Below are 22,299 nucleotides of genomic sequence, written 5' to 3' on the forward strand. Positions count from 1 at the left end.
CAGAGCTCTAAATCCCAATAATGACTGTACAGGTTGGCAGAATCTTCCCTTGAGGGACCTCTTTCAATTTTTCACATTTTTTAAACATTTACTATATTTCAGGAACTGTGACTGATACTAGAGGTAAAAAGTTCAATAAGACATGGCTTTCTCTTCAAATTTATGATTGAGTTTGGGTGAAAAACAAGTACCACAGTTACAATACGGTGGGATTATGTTTTATTGAGAAGTATCATGACGAAGGAGATCTAGATCAGGAAGGCTATCAGGACACGGTAAAAGAAGGCAGTCTGCCTGGGAGCTGCCCAGCCCTCTTCCCGGTCAGCCTAGCCCCTCTTTGAACCATGCCAGTTCTAGACGGCCTACCGGAAAGCTGAATGAGTGAGGAACTTGGCACAGAGCACCTTTCCGTAGTAATCCCCACATTGAGGAACAAAGGGATGTAGCTAGAGGGCAGAAATTACCAAGGAAACTTAGGAACCTGCCTGACCACCACCCCCAACACACACACACCCATCCACTAAGCTCTGGCTGTGGACAACAGAAGACAAAAAACCACTCACAATTCGAGCACAGTCCTGAGTCAAGGGAGCCTCAGGGAATAAGACAACACAAGGCAGGCATGGTTCAGGCTTTACTGGGCATCACACAGGGCTGGGGTAGGGAGCTAGCAAAGGGAGCAGGGCATGCGGATGGTCTTTGAGGACAGTGCTAGGGAGCTCAGAGATCAGTCTGGCTTCTCAAAGAAGAGACAAGCACTGACAGGAAAAGCAGTCAGGTTGGCGTTAGTGCAGGGAAAGCAAGATGTTAGGAGGGGGACTTTGATGGAAGACAGTGGGGAGCTGAAGCTTTAAACAGCCTTGATGCAGGGAGGGATGATGTTAGAAGAAAGGAAGCCAATGAGGCCTTGGGGAAGAGAAGAGAGTAGAAAGAAGAAGAAAGAAAGAAGTTGGGTCCAGGGAGTCGGGCTGTTCTCCAGGGTCGCAGGCAGCAGGGTCGGCTCTTCCCTCCCATCTTCTGGCATCACGGGGCCCTAGGTGCTGTTCCACGTGGCTGTCGTTCCGAACAAAAGACCTCGGTGGAATCGGCTGGACTTCATGTAGGCAGAGATCTTCTTCAAACCCTGAGGGTGGGAAGAAGGGGCCAGAGCCCGGTCTGTTGTCTAGGGGGGCTGGAGCAGCCTTGCTGCAGGCACAGCAGGTCAGGGCCCTGGCCACAGCCTTTCCATGTGGACTCAAGTGCTGGAGCATCACACAGTCTCTTAGTGTCTCCAGCTCTTCTAAGTTAACTCTTCTAACTTCCTTTAAGTAATGTTATACCATAATAACAGCTACCATTTACAAAAGAGCTACACGGTGCTGGGTGCTCTATATCCAAAAGAAATTACAACACAGGCTTAGAAAATCCACTCGAGCCGGGCGTGGTGGCTCAAGCCTGTAATCCCAGCACTTTGGGAGGCCGAGACGGGCGGATCACGAGGTCAGGAGATCGAGACCATCCTGGCTAACATGGTGAAACCCCGTCTCTACTAAAAAATACAAAAAAAAAACTAGCTGGGCGCGGTGGCGGGCGCCTGTAGTCCCAGCTACTCGGGAGGCTGAGGCAGGAGAATGGCGTGAACCCAGGAGGCGGAGCTTGCAGTGAGCTGAGATCCGGCCACAGCACTCCAGCCTGGGCGGCAGAGCGAGACTCCGTCTCAAAAAAAAAAAAAAGAAAATCCACTCGACTACTCTCCAAGGTCAGTTCTATTATCACCGTTTCTCATATGGAAGAACAGAAGTTCAGCAACTTCCTCACACTCAAATAGCTAGTAAGTGGGACAGGGCTGGAATATAGCCTGGGTCTGTCTTCAATTCTAGCAAGTTTTTGCCAAATTCTCCTCCTCTTCCACCCAGCCACACCCCATGCCAGATCCTGTCACTCCCTGTCTGCGCAAACATTCTCCTTTTTCACAGGGAGGTTCTTGGCTTGCCTAGGATTGCACACACAGAAAGGACCTCCAGCAGAACAAAGGGGTTCAGAACACACCTGTGCAGCCAAGAAGAGAGCCCAGATCTCACCCAATGGCTTAGCAAAACCTGGATGAACTGGATAGGGCAAGGGTGAACCAGCAAAAGAAAGGCCAGACCAGGCTCTAACCATTCCCCTTAAAGCACAAAGTCCAAACTTCTCCACCTGGTACCTGAGCTAAACCTCCCCGTGTCCCTGTGCCCCCACCACATCTCCAGCCCTACTACTGCTAGCCAGGCCACATGACACTCAGGTGTGCTGCACACAATCTTACCAGGAATCAACGACCATGTAACTTCTAAAGAATTCAAAGAGATCCAGGGCTCCCTCTCCCCAAAGGGCCAGGGCCAGGACCAGGGCCAGGGTCAGGCAGGCTTCAGGCCCCAGCCCTCGGCTGTTGCCCACTGCTCCCCTCCCACCACCTCTTACATAACCTCAAGGCTGCTCAGCCTGGACCACAACCACAGCTCATGGGAACTAGCTGAGCAAGCAGGCTTTTTGATGGGGAGTGGCAAAGGGAAACAGATTCTAGGCTCAGAAGCCTGTTGGACTAATGCCTTGAATCCCCAGATCTGTACTAAAGTAGGATTTGCTGCTCTCAAACAACTTCAGCACCGGTGAGGGATGGTTCCCCATGAGTGAGGGGCAGGCCCCGGGCCTGGTACCCAAGTGGTGCCACACACACCTCACAGGCTGCTCTGCCTGCAGGCCTCTCACTGCACTCATTTCCAGGATGGGGCGGTCATCTATGCATCTCCCACTGTGCCTCAGACCCTGCCTCATGCAGAGGAGAAGGTGGGTGAATAGGAGTAAAATCAGTGTGCTACTCATCTCACAGGGGGAACACTTGGAACATTGAAGGGAAAAAAGAGAGGAAGAAAGATAAGGAAGGACACTGCCCCAGCACAGAGCACTTCAACACACACTCCTTCAACAGGCGCACCCACATATGTCCCCTAATCCAGCTCCAGCCTCAGCTCCGTAACTCAGGATTTTCCACATGGGGGTCCAACCATGCAAAGCTTCTGGGGGTAGCTATGAATACTGCCTGTGGGTTTCATACTCGACATCAGTGCCACTGTGTGTCAGTCCTACTATTGCCAGCTGCATCCGCACTCCTGAAGTGCTCTGCCTCTTGCAAAGTGTCCTGAGCTGTGAAACCCAGGCTGGATGAGGTCTGAGGATTTTTTCTTCTGTCACAAAAGGGAGAGCCCTGACTGCCACCCATAGATCCAGAGGCTCACAGGGAGCCCAGTACAGCCTCCACTGGCTCTGGGACCCTGAGCAAAGGCCTGACCCTCTCATTCTCAGTTTCTTTATCTCTAAAACAGGCAAGATAATTCTGTCACCCCGTAGGAATGTTGTAAAGTTCAAATTCCACACAATAGGTATAATGTGCTGGCCACGGTTCCTGGCACAAAGCCAGCACTCAATAAACGCAAGTTATTCTTTGTGTAGCTCCAGGACTGGGAAAGCATCTCAAAGGAGGGAATGGAACAAGGGTCATCAAAGAGAAAGGAGGATGGGGGCATCACCTCAAAGCGGGAGATGAAGTCCTTCAGGTTTGGGAAGGAGTCCAGGCAGCCGGGCTCAAATATACGCTTCATGTCAAGGACATCATAGGCGAGGAAATCCACAAAGGTGATCTGCAGAAGGCCAAGAATGTGTGGTATGAAAACCTCGTAACACATGAAGGAAAACAAATCCCATTCCCCATTGCACTCCTCCTTTACCTTGTCTCCTGTAAACCATGGCCGCTTCCCCAGAAACTGTGAGTAGAGCTTCAGCTTTTCAGGGAGTCCCTCCAAGTATTTTGGCTTGAGTTTCTCCTGAGGCAGAAAACAGCTGTCACCACCCTCAGACAAAAGCTCCCTGCATAGACATAGCCTCCCCAGGGCTGTGGATGGCCCAGGCTGGCCGCGGGCAAGCAGCCATCTTCCCCACAAATAAAACTGGAACAGTGCCCAGGCTTCAACTGGATACATCAGCATTTATTGGACTCTGACTGGGTGCCAGACCCTATCTGAAGTGATCAGAAGGCAGAGAGGAATGAGATGCTGTCCCTGAATCTGTCCTCACTGTCCTCCCAATGGCCTCTGGGTCAGCCCCAGGAGCGCCTGAGCACCTGGTAACCCCTGGACCCAGACATGGGCAGAATCAAGGATGCAAAGAACTACAGGAGCTCAGGGAAAGAAGTAGAAAGTTCCTTCTAATGCGGTGGCAGAAGAAAACAATGAACATTGAATAGTTTCCAGGGAGATGAGAAGTTCAGGTTGCAAGGAAGAAGGGAGAGCCACCCTCTGGCTGGCTCTGAGCTGTCTCTTATGAAAATGTGTGGATCCCTGTGCATGTCAATGACAGCACTCAGAAAGTATTGAGAAGATGCAATTCAAGAGGACCATTACATTCCTCTATCTTGTACTTGAGTCTGTATATTCTAGGAGCAGGTAAGTGATGTGAACCAGCTGACAGAAATGACCCATGACAGAGGCCAGAGGCAATGAAGGAGATTCTGAACACAAACTTTACCATCTAGGAATTGAATTTCTACCCTGTGATGCCTGGATCTTGTCCTAAGATTGGTGGAAATTGCCTCTGCTTTTGTTGACAATGACATTGGAGTCATGAGAATAACTGTTGATAGTATGGGAAAGCACTTGGAGGATGAGTGGTACCAAGGACTTAAGAAAAGACCAGTGTGTGCAGGAATGCAAGAGTCTTGGCCCCAAATCCAAACTCTGCCAGGTGCAGATCACTGGGGAGACTCATAAATTCTGGTCTGTAGCAGATCATGACCAGTTGCATCCGGTTGTCCATGATCTGGTTCTCCAAAATGTCCACACGAATCTTCAGAAGAGATGATTCGTGTGGACATTTTGGAGAACCAGGATATAGACATTTCCAATCAGCAGGCCGGGGTCCGCTACAGGCCTGACTTTGTCAGTCCTTCTCTGGTCTGGGCCAGAAGCCAGGGAAAGGGGTGACTGGGAGTGGGGTGGGAGACTCACAAAATTTGGGTCAAAGCAGAGTCTGGCCAGCTCCATGCGGTTGTCCATAAGCTGGTTCTCCAAAATGTCCACACGAATCTTCTCCTCTTCTGTCTCCCCACCTGCCACCCACAAAACACAGACTCACTCTGAGCATCACACCCCAATCCAGCCAAGGAGGAGGCCACCTTCCCCCCACACACTGCAGCCAACCACACTCACACAGGTTGTGCTTGCGGGCAATGTAGCGCAGGATGGCGTTGCTCTGGGTGATCTTGTGAGTCCCATCAATCAAGTAGGGCAGCTGGATAATGGGAAACCGGGGAAGCTCAGTTGGGCCACCAGGCTCCCCAGCATCCCCTTCCCATAAGCAAGGGCAGAGAGGAGACCCGGCACTCACTGTGCCTGCTCATGGCAGGCCTGAAATAAGAATACTGTCACATGAACGAATGAGCTTGGACACAGAACATCATGGAAGGGCTGTGTAGACAGCCAGGAGTGACAGGAATTGGGCAGAAGACTCCTGATCCTAACCCCTCTAAGCTGGGGAGAGGAGATGCGGTCAGAGACACGTTGCACTTTCCCCCAAAACCGCCCCTTCCCCTGCACCTACATTGGAAAGTCCAGGCCCAGCTTGAATTTTTCATTCAGCCACTGGCTTCTGTCATAGTCAGGAGCTGTGGTGGGGAAGATGAAGTGAAAACAAACCTCCCCAAAGCCCAGCCCTCCTTCCCTGGGACCCTCCAAGGAGCCAGTGGCAAGACCCCTGAGACAGATGGATCTAGAATCTGACCACTCAGTCCCACATCCCAGGGATAAGGGAGAGAGAATCCCGGTGAGGGCTCTGGACCCCACTCGACTAAGGCTTCCAGGGTTTAGGCAAGCCCTGAGGGACACCCATCCCAGTTACCCAGGAAGGGGGCCCAGCATTCCGTCCCAGCATTCTGCCTTGCAAGGACAGAGGGCTCCCTCACAGAGGTTCAGGGAAGGGACAGCCTGCAGCTCCAGCAGGGGAGGCCTGCAGAGGCAGCCACAGGTGACCACCATGGGTTGCTTGGTGCCAACTCAGCTGGTGTGGGCAGGGCCCGGACACGAAGGTGCCATTACCATGTCCCATCAGGTACTTCTTTTCCTCGTAGTTTGAGTCTGTGTATTCCAGGAGTAGGCGGATGGCGTGGGCCAGCTGGGAGAGATGGCCCGCATGCAGCTCGGGTCAAAGATGGTGGGTCCCTGACTTGGTGACTTTCTCTGCACCAGGCGAGCCCCCGTGTACACTGCACTTACCTGTTGCCTCCTCTACCCGTCCCCACCGCCAAACACACACACAGCGTCACGCACAGGCCCTTCTGAGGGCGACCGCCCTGAAGAGGAACGGTCTCTAGAGCCCGTCCCTCAGCTGCTCCACACTTCCCTTCCTCCACTTCCCTTCTCCACAGCCCTCGTCCCACCGTCCAGCGGACCCTCGCTCACCCCGCGGATGTCCCAGTACCCCAGGATCATGGGCATAGTGCCTGTTGGTGCGGATTCTGCAGACAGGCCTCAGCCGAGCGGGGCTCAGACTTTATGAGAGGCCCAGGGAGGGGAGAGGAGGGGCCTTGCTGCGACCCCGCCCCTCGGCCCGCCACGCCCCTGAAACGCGCCATTCTGAGGCCCCGGAGAGGGCGCCCGGGGCTGGAATCAGTAAGACCCCCCGCCCTCCTCCCAGCCCCGAGGGTTCTGCGAGCGAGGTCAGGGCTCCCGGAAGCTGAAGGCGGGGATCATCCTCGCCAGCTTCCCCAACCCGCCCTTAGGCTCCACGAGTCTATCCAGCCCTTGCTAAGTCCACAGCGATTTGGCTGTGCGCTTGAAACACCAGCCAGACCCGAAAGGAGCAAAAAGGTCTACTCCCCTCTCCTCCCGGCCCGCGGAATCCCTCAGCCTTCTCTCCGCTGCCGAGTTCCCGCGGGCTCTGGGAGACTCGGGCTGCTGGGGTGAGACTAAAAGGTGGTGGCCCCAACCTGGGAATTTAATTCAGCCCCTGTCACTGTAAGAGCAGGACTTCCTCTGATTCGAAAGCTACTCCGAGGGCTTTGTCTCCCCTCTAGCCCCGCCTACACAGGAACAGTGTCAGTGGTATGGGAAGGACCCCCAAGAAATGGGTCAGAGTAAAGGAAATGTGGTCTGTGTTTTCTGTTAGGGGCCCTCGGATACTGAGTCCTTTTGTCGTCTGGCTAAGTACTATGTAAATTAGCCACTTCGTATTTTGGCACAATTTATGAATCTAAATTAAAGGATCAGACCCAGCAAGTTGGAGAGGTATCTGAGGTGCCCCCTGGAAATGTCCGGCCAGTCCACTAGGTGAACCTCATATAGACCAAAACAGCAACAGCAGCAGTGAGTGCAGTGGCCACAGAGGGCAGGCGAGGGAGGGTGGAAGAACTTCCCGGACCAAACTGAGGGTCAGGCTGCTATTTCTCTAGGCCCAATAACGAGATGCAGATCAACTGTAGAGGAAGAGAGGTTTTATTTCTACAACTAGTTGCAGGGAGTAGGCCTGGAAATTACCACCAGACCAACTCAAAATTACAAAGTTTTCCAGAGCATATATACCTTCTAAGCTATATGTCTACAAGTAAGTGTGCATTCATCTAAAGACATAAGTGATTGACTTCTTTAATCTATAACTAAGTTCTGGGTCCTGAGACCTTACTCTGGAGCCTCAGTCTATTTACTTTATCTAAATGGGTCTAGGTGGCAGACGTGATTACCCTTACCTTGTCTCCTGCTACATCACGGAGGTATGGGGAGTTCCTTCAGACCCCCAATAAAACTTGTTTAATCCTAAATGGATCCTGTTAAGAATTCCTTCGTTATTTTGTCATGCTTTAAGGTCCAGGAAAGGCCTAAGCAAAACTCTTGGTGGGCTTTTGTTACATTCTAGCCTTTGTATAAATGTACTGGCTTTTTTTAGCTTTTCATATTTAACTTAACCACTCAGTCAGTACTGAGCCAGTTGTTATGGAGGCCTGTGTTAGTGAGACCTGGCTTGCCACAGAACCTTTCCCTCAGAGAAGCCAGAACCCTGTCCTGCTGAGGAGGGAGGTCAGAGGATGGTGGCCAGAGAGGGAGGTCAGAGGATGGTGGCTCCCCACAGGACCACAGGCAGGGACCCTCGCCTCTCCAGATCCACCATTCTGGACCTGGACCTGGCTCCTGACCCATGTGTGTTCTTCAGGGTGGGACAGTGGGTCTGCAGAAGGGGATCCGGAGCAGCCGGGATGAGGGAAGCTGCAAGTATTCTGAAGGAAAGGGTTGTAGCCAGTTGTCACCACACAGAAACTCAGTCCTGACAGAGCCAGGTCTTCTAGATTTGATGTGCTGTCCGAATTGCAAAATGTGGACAAGTTCTAATTTTTAAAACAGCGCTGGGCCAGACAGTCAAAATGGACTCGGTCCCATTTTACCAAGGGCCTGTAACGGGACCTCTGGACTGGATTTCATAATTCCTTCTGTCTCTTCTGTCAACATTCTTACATTCTCGAGACAAATTAACAGAAAATCTACATAAAATGTTGTCAGAATTGTAAAAACCAATCTGTTAGAAACAAATACTGACAGACAAAAGAAAATGTATCATACTTCATGGAAATTTATTAAAAGTCTCTTAAATATTGTTTGGGTAAATGTAGGAAATCCAAAATTAAAGAATCTTTTCTTCAATCTGAAAAGAAAATAAAAATCACCATTTGAAGATGCTACCAAAGTTGAATTGAGAAAACATTTTTCCAACATGCCTGTTATACCGAAAATAAGGCAAACAAACCAGAATTTCAAGAAAGTAGAACAGGAACAAAGTTAGAGATGAAAAAAGAAGGGGAAGCAGGAAGTTACCTTAAAAAATATTGAAACTTTATCTAATTTGCTTGTTATGCATAATAGTTGATTCTCTTAAAAGTTAGCTAATTAACAGAGCATTAGTACAACAAAAACAAAAAATAAAATGACAAGTTAATGCAAATCGGAACTAATCAAGAAGATGTAGTACAAGTGATTTTTTTTAAACTGGGGAAACATTTTTTCTAAACTCTGTGTTAACTGATGTTACCACCAAGCGGAAGAAACACAAACAGTTCAAAACATGTTAAGAGATAAAGATTCTGAATGAAGTAATGAGAGCGTAATAAAGAAAAATAACAGCACAAAAGGGCACTTTACCCTCAGCTTTAGGCTGGATATGTTTTCAAAAATTTTGAAAATGGCGTGGATGACACAGTACAGATGTGACGTGGGAAGGACTACATAGGCAAGGATGATTATAAATCACTGTCATGGCCGGGCGCGGTGGCTCAAGCCTGTAATCCCAGCACTTTGGGAGGCCAAGAGGGGCGGATCACGAGGTCAGGAGATCGAGACCATCCTGGCTAACACGGTGAAACCCCCTCTCTACTAAAAACTACAAAAAACTAGCCGGGCGAGGTGGCAGCGCCTGTAGTCCCAGCTACCAGGGAGGCTGAGGCAGGAGAATGGCGTGAACCCGGGAGGTGGAGCTTGCAGTGAGCTGAGATCTGGCCACAGCACTCCAGCCTGGGTGACAGAGCGAGACTCCGTCTCAAAAAAAAAAAATCACTATCACTTATCAGCCTGAATCCAAACATCAGGAATGCCGCCTCAGAGAATAGAAAATGATGTTTTTCTTATAACTGGAGCTGTGCTCATAGGGAGCTTGCTGGGGGAGAGAGAGACAGAAAGGCAGGGGCAGGAGAAGGAGGGGCAGAGGGTACTCTGGGGGGCAGAAAGCCCATGTGGGAACATTAGTATCTAGGGTAATCAGAGTCGTTTATAATCTTTCTACAAATTTCTCAAACTCTGACACTAGATCAAAATAAAAGGTAAAAAAAATTACATATACATATACTCATATTATTATTAATAATACTTATATTATTAACTTAAATGTTACATCAATAAGGACTTAAGTATATGAGTTACATTATGATCTTTTTTTAATTATTATTAATTTTTAATGCCAGTGTCCATCCAGGCCACCACTGGATGTGATTCAAGTGAAAGTGATTTTGTCCCTCAGGGGACATGTACGTCTGCCTGGAGACTGTGTTCATTGTAAACAGCAGGAAGCGCCCATCCTATTAGTGGGGAGAGGATGGGTGGGATGCTGGGCGCCCTGCGATGCTCAGGACAGCACCTCACAACAAAGAACTCTGCCCTCCAAATCTCTGTCCGGCTGAGGTTAAGAAACCCTAGTCTATGACCCAGGACTGGGTCAAAAGCTGCAGTGGGAGAAACAAGGTCCTCGAAATTCTGATGGCAGGAAGGAGGCCAAAGGACCCACTTCCCTGGACACCAGCTGGCAGAAGGGAGGACCTAGAGACAATCTCAGCTGGTGCAGTCCCTGCAGGCATCAAGTTGCTCATCAGGAATGAGAAAAGGAGAATTGGGCAGGGAAACGGTCTGCTAGGTGGACAGGCTGGGCAGTCTGGTCTTCCAGGATACAGAGTAGGCAGTGGTGGGACTCTCTCTGGCAGTCAGACGGCAGGCCTCCCCTGCAGCTCTGAGCACATTGTTCCAGAGCCAGGCAGCCCGAGCTCAGCACCATGGGGTAATTGTTCTAGGGCTGCTGGGGCAAAGCTAGGCAGGATGAACTGAACTTATTTTAAAAGGTATCCACCCTGACTGAGAAAGGTGTGCAGAAAGTTGCTACAAGTCACTGCCAACCTGTAATGGCTTGACTAGACCCTCCCTGCATTTAACACCCCCATAGGGGTGACCAAAAGTCGAATATATAATAAGCACCTGATGACTGCCACAGATATGGGTATGAGTGATGCCAGTCACCACAAGGCAGCCCCCTTCCCACTGTTCACCCACCCTTCCAAGCCGTCCAGAGACCCTCACCCAAAACGAATCGTCAAAATGTGCAAGCAGATGTTTTGATCTTTGGAGCCTTTAAAATAATGATCATCAACACAGAGATTTACCAGGAGAAAAGAGGATATCTTCCCTCACAATCTACTTGGAGTTTACTGCAAGGCATCTCAGACAGTGCTTTCCATATAGAAAAAAACCCAGGTAATAGATGTACTGTAGCATTTTATCCTGTGTTTGATTTTTTAAAACTTACTTATTGATGATGGTGACCCACTTGTGTTTGTTTGTTCGTTTGTTTTTTGCTATGTGTACTAGTAAGGGTTCTTCAAAATCTGAAGTGATGCCACGAAGATAAGCCTGTAGGAAATTTGGGTGTTTATTTATAAATTTAGGTATCTCTTATGGGAATTGGCTCACACAATTTTGGAATGAAGTCCCATGATCATCTGGCTGCAGGATAGAGAAGCAGGAAAGCCAGTCGTATCATTCAGTGTGAGTCTAAAGGCCTCAGAACAAGGGTGGGGTGCGAGGCGATGGTGTTAATCCCTGATCAAGTCTGAAGGCCAGAGAACCAGGAGTGTGGATGTCCCGGGATAGACGGAAATGGAAGTCCCTGTCAGAGAGATCAAATGCACCTTCCTCTGTCTTTTTCTTCTCTCTGGACCTTGACAGTTTCTTGGAAGCCCCCTTCATTGCCGAGAGAAATCTTGGCTCAGTCTTCTGATTCAAAGGCGAATCTCTTCTGGAAACACCCTCACAAATACAATAATTTTACCAGCCATGTGAGTACCCCTTAGCTTAGGTTGATGCAGAAAATTAACCATCATATTATGCCACAGAAAACCAAGAACAAAATCGCAACTAATTACATTGTGCCTGTGGGAGAAAAAGCCTTGACTGCCACGAGATCATTCTTTGACCTTTCTGCAGGAGTTGACTAAGCCACAGGTAGAGAATGGGTAAACAGAGAGTTCTATACAGGAGAATCATGAACAAGTATATTCATAGACTGTGATTCATTGGCAGAAACATGTGCAACCTGTAAACAAAAGGTGAAGGTAGAAAACTTAAAGGTATTCTTTTTTTTTTTTTTTTTTTTTGAGGTGGAATCTCACTCTGTTTCAGTGCAATGTGCAATGGCATGATCTTGGCTCAGTGCAACCTCTGCCTCCCAGGTTCAAGCGATTCTTGTGCCTCAGCCTCCTGAATAGCTGGGACTACAGGGGCCCACCACCACGCCTGGCTAATTTTTGTATTTTTAGTAGGGACAGGATTTCACCACATTGACTAGGCTGGTCTCAAACTCCTGACCTCAAGTGATCCACCCGCCTTGGCCTCCCAAAGTGCTGGGATTACAGGCATGAGCCACCACACCCAGCCAGAAAATTTGAAGGTGTTCTTATTAAAAAAAAAAAATCATAAGATGAAATCTCCATCCCCTAAAGTAGTGCAGAAAGTTCCCTGTACCTTGCTGGTGGCACCATAAATTAAGTTACTCTCTCTGGAGAGCAATCAAATTACCTGTTATAGTACCATTAAACCATTCTCACTCTTTACCTTGTAGTAATCACCTCTGGGGATCTACTCAAAATAACCAAAAACAGGAAGGAATTGTTGAAACATGATTACCCTGCTCTAAAAACAAATAAATAAGTTAGAAAAATCCACATACCCCATAGCATAAGAATAATTAGGCAAACTATCCACAGGAACTAATGTTAGGCGGCCATTTAGTATCAGAAGTAGACATGCATACAGACTGCCAACACATACAGATTTTTTTTTTTTTTTTGGAGACAGAGTCTCGCTCTGTTGCCCAGGCTGGAGTGCAGTGGCACAATCTTGGCTCACTGCAGCCTCCACCTCCCGGGTTCAAGCAATTCTTCTGCCTCAGCCTCCTGAGTAGCTGGGACTACAGGCAAGCGCCACCACGCCCAGCAAATTTTTGTATTTTTAGTAGAGACGGGGTTTCACCATGTTAGCCAGGATGGTCTCCATTTCCTAACCTCACGATCTGCCTGCCTCCCAAACTTCTGGGATTACAGGCATGAGCCACCACACCTGGCCCATATACAGATTTTTAAGTAAAATGTTAGACCAGGCGCAGTGGCTCACACCTGTAATCTCAGCACTTTGAGAGGAGACAGGTAGATAACTTGAGGCCTGGAGTTCGAGACCAGCCTGGCCATTGTGGCAAAACCTCATCTCTACTAAAAATACAAAAATTAGCCAGGTGTGGTGATGTATGCCTGTAGTCCCAGCTACTCAGTAGGCTGGGCCACAAGAATTGCTTCAACCCATGAAGCGGAGGTTGCAGTGAGCTGAGACTGTACCACTGCGCTCCAGCCTGGGCAACGGAGTGAGACTCTGTCTCAAAAAAAAAAAAAGTAAAATGTTAAAGAGAAAAAACTGTAGATTCTAACACTATACATGCACACCAATCTCACCTGAAAAAGTAAGCAGGAAAAGAAATCTAAAGAGAATTTGAAATGACACCATTAAGAAGAACCTATAATTTATTAACTATTCAGTGAGCACCTACTATGCTCAGGGACGGTCCTAGATGATGTGCAAACACCTGTAACATTAGTGAACAAGAAGAGACAAAAACATATGCCCTCATGATGTTGACATCTTATGAGGGAAAGCCAACAAACACAAGCACACAAATAATGTAAGACATATGTGCATGCTTTTCACTGAAGTGTCATGTACATACAGTGCACAGGCCTTAAGTGTGCTACCCTGTGGAATTTCTCACTTGTATACTCTTCTAGAATCACCTCCCAGATAAAGAGAGAAAACTTACAGCACTCCACCAGGCGCCTTCAATAGGCAACCTTCCAGTTCTCACCAGGGTCACCCATCACCTGACCTGTGATACCATAGAATCATTTCCCTCTCCTGATTTTTGTGTAAGTGGAATGAGATTGTGTGTCCTTTCTCCTGTCTGGATCCTTTTACTCAACACGTCTGTGAGGCCCATCCATGTTTTTGCACATAGCGTTAGCACGTTTATTTTCATTACAGTGGAGTAAGTATTCCATTATACGAATGATGGAATTATGTTAATAAACCACAGTTCATTTGTTCGTTCTTCTATTCATGGAATTTGGATGGTTTTCAGTTATTGGCTATTTAAAATAAAGTTGCTTTTGACATCATTATCCCTGGTTCTGAGAATCCATTAGGACTCATTCCTGTAGGGTAGGACTTCTGGGTCCTGGGTAGATGTATGTTTAGCTCTAGTTGACACTGCCAGTATTCCAAAGTGGCTCTCCCACCAGCAAGGCATGACAGTTCCAGTTACTCCATAAATCACCAACAATTGTCAGTCCTTTCAATGTCAGCCATTCTAGTGGGGATACAGTAGGATATATGGGTTTTTAACTTTCTGCTGTCTAATGATGTTGAACACCTTCTCATGAGCTTATTGGCCATTTGGATATTCACTTCTGGGAAACGCTTGTTGAAATTCTGACTCATTTTTTAATTTGTTTTATTTTTGGATATATAGTTTTTGGAGAAGAGACCTATGTTGATTTGTAACAAGTTCTCCCTGCTGAGCCTTGTATGAATACCTGACCTACAGACTCAACAACTATTTCTGGCATCACAGTTTAGGAACTGCTAAGCTATGAGATTCTTCCTCCAAAGCAGCTCACTCTCCAGTGAGATTTTTAAATTACTTCAGGAAGATGCAATGCAGATAAAGCTATGGGATTGCTGTCAGGGTGGAGGAAGCCTATGCTTAGAATGTTCCGGCAAGGATGTGAGTCAGGAAGAGAACAACCTGTAGATCCCCACGCAGTCTTTGGAATTACAGACCTCAGAATGACAAACAATAGAAGCTTAAGTAAAAAAGCAAAAGATATGGACAGGCACAGTGGCTCACGCATGTAACTCCAGCACTTTGGGAGGCTGAGGTGGGTGGATCATGAGGTCAGGAGTTTGAGACCAGCCTGGCCAACATGGTGAAAACCCATCTCTAAACCAAAAATACAAAAATTATCTGGGCACAGTGGTGCATGCCTGTAGTTCCAGCTACTCAGGAGGCTGAGGCAGGAGCATCATTTGAACCCGGGAAGGGGAGGTTGCAGTGAGCCAAGATCACACCACTGCACTCCAGCCTGGGCAACAGAATAAGATTCCCTCTCAAAATAATAAAAATAATAATAACTTTAAAAAATCAAAGGATGCAGTCAGACGCATCCACCTACTCACCAGAAATGCTCAATTCTAGAAAAGAGTGAGTAAGTCTATTAGAGGTCTGAAGGTTTTCATCATAGAATTCTATCCCCAGCTGATATGGTTTGGTTGTGTCCCCACCCTCATCTTACCTTGAATTGTAATAATCCCCAGGTGTCAAGAGTGGGGGCCAGGTGGAGATAACTGAATCATGGGGGCAGTTTCCCCCATACTGTCCTGATGGTAGTGAATAATCTCACGAGATCTGATGGTTTTATAAGTGGGAGTTCCCCTGCACAGGCCCTCTTACCTGCTGCCATGGAAAATGTGACTTTGCTCCTCATTTGTCTTCTGCCATGGTTAGTTATGAGGCCTCCCAGGCCCTGTGGAACTGTGAGTCCTTTAAACCTCTTTCCTTTATCAATTACCCAGTCTCGGGTATGTCTTTATTAGCAGCGTGAGAACAGACTAAAACATCGGCCAGAGTATTCAGTAAGCATGTAAAGACACTTTCAGTTGTGCAAGGACTAAAGACATTTCTCTCACAGGTACCCAGGAAAGAGAGGAAGTAAACCCAGAGAGAACGTCCTGATGACAGCTGTGCAGCAAGCCTGGAGAGGGTACCTGGAAGCCATCTGAGAAAAACAATAGAGACTGGGTCCTGGAGACCTAACAGAAGTGATGCAGTCACATAGTGGAGAAGGTAAAAGGGACCCTGGTCCTCTCTGATGGAGATTCCACCCCCTTGGGGTCCTATTTAATGAGACACAAGCTCTGTGTAAGTATGAAAAGCACTCAGTAAGGCTGGATGATGAATGAGAGATCCAGGCCCAGAAAGAGACATCCTTTCCACAGTGCCTCACAGGGCTTCCTGCTCTGAGTCTGTTAGAAATGGGAGCAAGAGTTGTCAAGTGCCTTACTATGCCCAGCAGACTCCTTTAGAACCTGGCCACTGCCAGGATCACCAGCCAGTCCCTTGAAAGAGGCAGTGATAGACAGACAGACAGTGTGGGTAGATGGCCAGGAGCAAATAAGACAAGACACAGCAAATGTGATTGAGGCTTTACTTCGATCAGGTAGGCCTAAGGCAGGGGCCATGCTGCAGGAGCAGGGCCTGTAAACCAGTCAATGCTGCTCTTTCATGCAGCACGGGAACAGCTCAGGGCTGAGCTCCACAGGCCAGGGGCTAGGCAGGCCCCTCAAAGCAGACACAACCACTAACAGGAAGGAAGGTCAGGCTGGCTTTAGTGCAAGGAAGGGTAATGTTGGGAGGGAGATGTTCATGAAGAAAAGTGGGTAACTGAGGTTTTAAAGGGCCTGCATGGGACAGGGTTTAGGGGAAGTGAAGAGGGGACAATAAAGTCTTAGGGGTAAAGATGGGAATAAACAGGAGAAAGGAATGGGGAGGCAGGTGCTGGGATGCAGAGTCCAGTGCGCTCCACAGCCTGGGCAGAAGGCTGAGTATGGGCTCCTCACTCCCACCTCCTGGCCTTCAAGGCATTACTTGTTGCCCCAGACAGCCATCTTTGTGAACACAGGTCTTGGGAGGAAGCGGCTGGACTTCATGTAGGCAGAGATCTTCTCCAAGCCCTGAGAGGGGGGCAAATAAGGCCAGAACTCAAAGTCGGCTGCCCATGAGGGCTAGGACAACCCCACTGCAGACACAGCAGGTCAGGACCTTGGCCACAGCCTTTCCACAAGGGCTCAAGTGCTGGGACATCACACAGCCTCTTAGGGTCCCCAGATTTGCGGAGTTAACTCTTCCAGCTTCCTTTAAGTAATGCTGTACTGCAGTAACAGCTAACACTTATGGAGATTCTACACTGTGCTGGCTGCTCTGTACCCAAGAGAAATTATAACACAAGCTTAGAAAATCCACTTGACTGCTCTGCAAGGCTGAATCTATTATCACCATTTCTCATGTGGGAAACAGAAGTTCAGCAACTACCTCAAATTTAAATACCTAGTAAGGGGAACAGGGCTACAATGTAGCCTGGTTCTGTCTCTCTCCAGTTCTGGCCTCTTTCTGCCAAATACTCTTCTTCTTCTGCCCCACCACCCCTCACACCCGGCCCTGTCACTCCTTGACTGCACACACAGTCTCCTTTTCCACAGGGAGGCTCTTGGCTTGTCTGGGTGTAGACACACAGACGGGACCTCCAGCAGAACAAAGGGGCTCAGAACACATTCACCCAATGTCTCAGTAAAACCTGGATGAAAGTGGAATGGGGGATGGCAGTGCATAAGAAAATGAAAGGTGAGACTAGGCTCTAATCATTCCCCTTAAAGCAGAAAGTCCAAAGTTCTCCATCTAATACCTGAGCAGATTCTCACTGTGCCCTAACCCATGGCATCTCCAGCCCTGCTGCTGCAGATCAGGCTACAAGACACTCAGATGTGCTGTGCACAATCTTACCGGGATTGAATGCCCAGATAAGGTATTCAAAAAGATCCAGCCAGGCATGGTGGCTCACACCTGTAATCCCAGCACATTGGCAAGCCGAGGTGGGTGGATCACCTGAGGTCAGGAGTTGGAGATCAGCCTGGTCAACATGGTGAAAGCCCATCTCTACTAAAAGTAGAAAAATTAGCTGGATGTGGTGGCAGATAATTGTAATCTCAGTTACTCAGGAGGCTGAGGCAGAGAATTGCTTGAACCTGGGAGGCAGAGGTTGCAGTAAGCCTAGATCACACCACTGCACTCCAGCCTGGGCAACAGCAAGACACAATCTCAAAAAAAAAAAAAAAAATTCCAGGACTGCCTGTTCTCAAGCTGATTCACCTTGGCATGTCACAGGCCAGAGACTTCAGCTCTCCTCCACGCCTCCCTTCCCACCACATCTTACATAACTAACTCCAAGGCCACTTAAGCCTGGACCAGAACCAGAGCTGATGGGAACTAACTAAGCAAGCAGATCTCTTGATGGGGAGTGGGAAAGGGAAACAGATTCTAGGCTCAGAAGCCCTTTGGACTAGTGCCTCAAATTCCCAAATCTGTACTAAAGTAGGATTTGCTGCTCTCAAACAATATCAACATGGGTGAGGGATGCTTCTCCGTGAGTGAGGGCAGGCCCCGGGCCCAGTACCCAGTTGGTGCCACACACACCTCACAGGTTGCTCTGCCTGCAGGCCTCTCACTGCACGCTTTTCCAGGATGGGGCTGTCATCTATGCATCTCCCACTGTGCCTCACACCCTGCCTCAGGCAGAGGAGAAGGTCAGTAAACAGGAGTAAAACCAGCATGCCACTCATCTCACGGGGGAACACGTGGCACATTGGAGGGAAAAAAGAGAAGAGTAGCTCATGCCTGTAATCCCAGCACTTACGGAGGCTGAGGCGGGCAGATCACCAGAGGTCAGGAGTTTGAGACCAGCCTGGCCAACATGGTGAAACCCCGTCTCTACTAAAAATACAACAATTAGCTGGACGTGCTGGCACACACCTGTAATCCCAGCTACTCTGGCGGCTGAGGCAGGAGAATCACTTGAACCCAGGAGGCGGAGGTTACAGTGAGTCAAGATTACTCCACTGTACTCCAGCCTGGGCGACAGAGCAAGATTCTGTCTCAAAAAAAAAAAAAAAAAAAAAGGAAGAGAGGTGGAGTAAGAAAGCGCCCCAGCACCAGGCATTTCAACATAAACTCCTTCAACAGCAGCACCCACATATATACCTTAATCCAGCTCCAGCCACAGCCCTGGCTCTCAGGAATCCCCACACAGGGGTCCGATCATGCAAAGCTTCTGGAGGTAGCTATGAATATTGCCCGTGGGTTTAGCACTAGACATCAATGCCACCGTTGTGTCAGTCCTACTATTGCCAGCTCCATCCGTGGTCATGAAGTGCTCTACCTCTTCCAAAGTGTCCTGGGCTGTGAAACCCAGGCTAGGGGAAGCCTAAGGCTTTTTCTCTGGTCACATACGGGAGAGCCCTGACTGCCACCCGTAGATCCAGAGGCTCACAGGGTGCCCAGCACAGCCTCCACTGGCTCTGGGACCCTGAGCAAATGCTTGACCATCTCATTCTCAGTTTCCTTATCTCCAAAATGGGCGAGATAATTCTGTCACCCTGTTGGAATGTTATAAAATTCAAATTCCACACAATAGGTATAATGTGCTGGGCACAGTTCGTGGTATGAAGCCAATGCTCAATAAATGCAAGTTATTCTTTGTGTAGCTCCAGGATTGGGAAAGCATCTCAAAGGAGGTAACGGAACAAGGGGCATCAAAGAGAAAGGATGGGGGCATCACCTCAAATCAGGAGATGAAGTCCTTCAGATTTGGGAAGGCATCCAAGCACTTGGGCTCAAATGTATGGTGCAGGTCAAGGACATCATAGATGAGAAAATCTACAAAAGTGATCTGCACAAGGCCAAGAATATGTGGGCTGGAACCTCCATAACACATGAAGCAAAACAGATCTCATTCCCTATATCACTCTTCCTTTACCTTGTCTCCTACAAACCATGGCTGCTTCCCCAGAAACTGTGAGTAGAGCTTTAGCTTTTCAGGGAATTCCTCCAAGTATTTTGACTTCAGTTTCTCCTGAGGCAGAAAACAGCTGTCACTACCCTCAGACAAAAGCTCCCTGCATAGACATGGCTTCCCCAGGGCTGTGGATGGCCCAGGCTGGCTACGGGCAAGCAGCCATCTTCCCCAAAACTAAAACTGGGGCAGTGCCCAGGCTTCAGTTGGATACATCAGCAGTTATTAGACTCTGACTGAGTGCCAGACCCTATCTAAAGTGATCAGAAGGCAGAGAGGAGTGAGATGCCATCCCTGAATCTGTTATCACTGACCTCCCAATAACCTCTGGGTCAGCTCCAGTGGCACCCGAGCGCCTGGCAGCCTTTGGACCCAGACAGAATCCCAGGCAGAATCAAGGATGCAAACAAGTAAAGGAGCTCAGGGAAAGAAGTAGAAAGTTCCTCCTAATGGGGTGGCAAGAGAAAACACGGACATTGACCAGTTTCCAGGGAGATGAGAAGTTCAGGTTGAAAGGAAGGAGGGAGAGGATTAAAGGCCCGCTGGTTGCCTCTGAGCTGCCTGTTATGAAAATGCATGGATCCCTATGGATGTCAATGACAGCACTTGGAAAGCTGTGGAGGAGAAGATGTAATTCAACGGTGCCATTACATTCATCTGTCTTGTACTTGAGTCTGTATATTCTAGGAGCAGGCAGGTGATGTGAACTGGCTGAGAGAAATGACCCAGGACAGAAGTCAGAGGCCAGAGGCAATGAAGGAAATTCTGAACACAAACTTTACCATCTAGGAGTTGAATTTCTACCCTGGGATGCCTGGATCGTGTCCTAAGATTGGTGGGAATTGCCTCTGCTTTTGTTGACATGACATTGGAGTCGTAAGGATAATGGTTGATAGTATGGGAAAGCACTTGGAGGATGAGTGGTACCAAGGAATTAAGAAAAGACCAGTGTGTGCAGGAATGCAAGAGTCCTGGTCCCAAATCCAAACTCTGCCAGGTGCAGATCACTGGGGAGACTCACAAATTCTGGGTTGTGGCAGATCATGGCCAGCTGCATATGGTGGTCCATGGTCTGGTTCTCCATAATGTCCACACGAATCTTCTCCTCTTCTGTCTCCCCACCTGCCACCCACAAAACACAGACTCACTCTGAGCATCGCACCCCAATCCAGCCAAAGAGGAGGCCACCTTTCCCCCACACACTGCAACAAACCACACTCACACAGATTGTGCTTGCGGGCAATGTAGCGCAGGATGGCGTTGCTCTGGGTGATCTTGTGAGTCCCATCAATCAAGTAGGGCAGCTGGATAATGGGAAACCAGGGAAGCTCAGTTGGGCCACCAGGCTCCCCAGCATCCCCTTCCCATAAGCAAGGGCAGAGAGGAGACCCGGCACTCACTGTGCCTGCTCATGGCAGGCCTGAAATAAGAATACTGTCACATGAACGAATGAGCTTGGACACAGAACATCATGGAAGGGCTGTGTAGACAGCCAGGAGTGACAGGAATTGGGCAGAAGACTCCTGATCCTAACCCCTCTAAGCTGGGGAGAGGAGATGCGGTCAGAGACACGTTGCACTTTCCCCCAAACCGCCCCTTCCCCTGCACCTACATTGGGAAAGTCCAGGCCCAGCTTGAATTTTTCATTCAGCCACTGGCTTCTGTCATAGTCAGGAGCTGTGGTGGGGAAGATGAAGTGAAAACAAACCTCCCCAAAGCCCAGCCCACCTTCCCCGGGACCCTCCCAAGGAGCCAGTGGCAAGACCCCTGAGGGGATCTAGAATCTGATCACTCAGTCCTACATCCCAGGGTTCAGAGAGAAAGAATGCCGGTGAGGGCTCTGGACCCCACTCGACTAAGGCTTCCAGGGTTTAGGCAAGCCCTGAGGGACACCCATCCCAGTTACCCAGACAGGGGGCCCAGCATCCCGTCCCAGCATTCTGCCTTGCAAGGCCAGAGGGCTCCCTCACAGGGGCTCAGGGAAGGGACAGCCTGCAGCTCCAGCAGGAGAGGCCTGCAGAGTCAGCCACAGGTGGCCACCATGGGTTGCTTGGTGCCAACTCAGCGGGAGTGGGCAGAGCCCAGATAGGAAGGTGCCATTACCATCCCCCCTAGAGTACTTCCTTTCCTCTTAGCTTGAGTCTGTGTATTCCAGGAGCAGGCGGATGGCGTGGGCCAGCTGGGAGAGATAGCCCGCAGCTCGGGTCAGAGATGGAGGGTCCCTGACTTGGTGACTTTGTCTGCAACAGGGAAACCCCCAGTTTACACTGCACGCACACGTCGCCTTCTCTACCCACCCCCACCCCCAAACACACACACAGCGTCATGCACAGGCCCTTCTGAGGGGGATCTCCCTGAAGAGGAAGGATCCCTAGAGCCCGTCCCACAGCTGCTCCACACTTCTCACCCCGCGCCCTCGTCCCACCGTCCAGGGGACCCTCACTCACCCCTCAGATGTCCCAGTACCCCAGGGTCATGGGCATGGTGCCTGTTGGTGCGGATTCTGCAGACAGGCCACAACCGGGGTACAGACTGTAAGAGCTCCAGAGAGGGGAAAGGAGGGGCCTTGGTGCGACCTCGCCCCTCGGCCCGCCAAGCCCCCGAAACGCGGCAGTCTGTGGCGCCCGAGCGCGCTCCTGGGGCTGGAATCACTAAGATCCCCTCCTGCCTCCCAGCCCCGAGGGTTCCCGGAGCGAGGTCAGGGCTTTGGGTTGTTCATATCAATGCTTAGTATATAAGTCTTATTATGCAATATGTCTTCAGAGTCC

At 49.2% G+C, this 22,299-nt stretch overlaps 1 protein-coding gene, 1 long non-coding RNA gene and 1 pseudogene across 4 annotated transcripts in view; all 3 read right to left on the reverse strand.

Moving 5' to 3' along the window:
- Positions 1–621: 621 nt before the first annotated feature.
- The window catches only part of LOC117075953 (glutathione S-transferase Mu 5), a 33,939-nt gene continuing 12,261 nt past the window's right edge, over positions 622–22,299 (reverse strand). The window contains exons 7-8 of one of the 2 annotated variants that reach the window (XM_033198822.1): positions 3,546–3,656; positions 622–1,123 (exon numbers count right to left, since the gene is read on the reverse strand). In XM_033198822.1, coding sequence (XP_033054713.1) covers positions 1,034–1,123; positions 3,546–3,656 — 201 coding nt within the window. In that variant the 3' untranslated portion in view covers positions 622–1,033. The remainder of the gene's footprint in view (positions 1,124–3,545; positions 3,657–22,299) is intronic. The other variant, XM_033198824.1, reaches the window with a different exon arrangement.
- Positions 5,613–7,051, reverse strand: LOC117075955. The gene is made up of 3 exons (XR_004434184.1): positions 6,468–7,051; positions 6,105–6,180; positions 5,613–5,674 (listed from the first exon to the last, which is right to left on the reverse strand). It is a non-coding gene; the product is annotated as an uncharacterized LOC117075955 (long non-coding RNA).
- LOC117075954 lies at positions 15,471–22,014 on the reverse strand (annotated as a pseudogene). The gene is made up of 8 exons (XR_004434183.1): positions 21,979–22,014; positions 21,635–21,710; positions 21,144–21,208; positions 20,754–20,835; positions 20,553–20,653; positions 19,496–19,591; positions 19,298–19,408; positions 15,471–16,640 (listed from the first exon to the last, which is right to left on the reverse strand). The product of XR_004434183.1 is annotated as a glutathione S-transferase Mu 1-like (transcript).

This window comes from Trachypithecus francoisi, unplaced genomic scaffold (assembly GCF_009764315.1).
Source record: "Trachypithecus francoisi isolate TF-2019V2 unplaced genomic scaffold, Tfra_2.0 Lachesis_group5, whole genome shotgun sequence".
Taxonomy (NCBI): Eukaryota; Metazoa; Chordata; class Mammalia; order Primates; family Cercopithecidae; genus Trachypithecus; species Trachypithecus francoisi.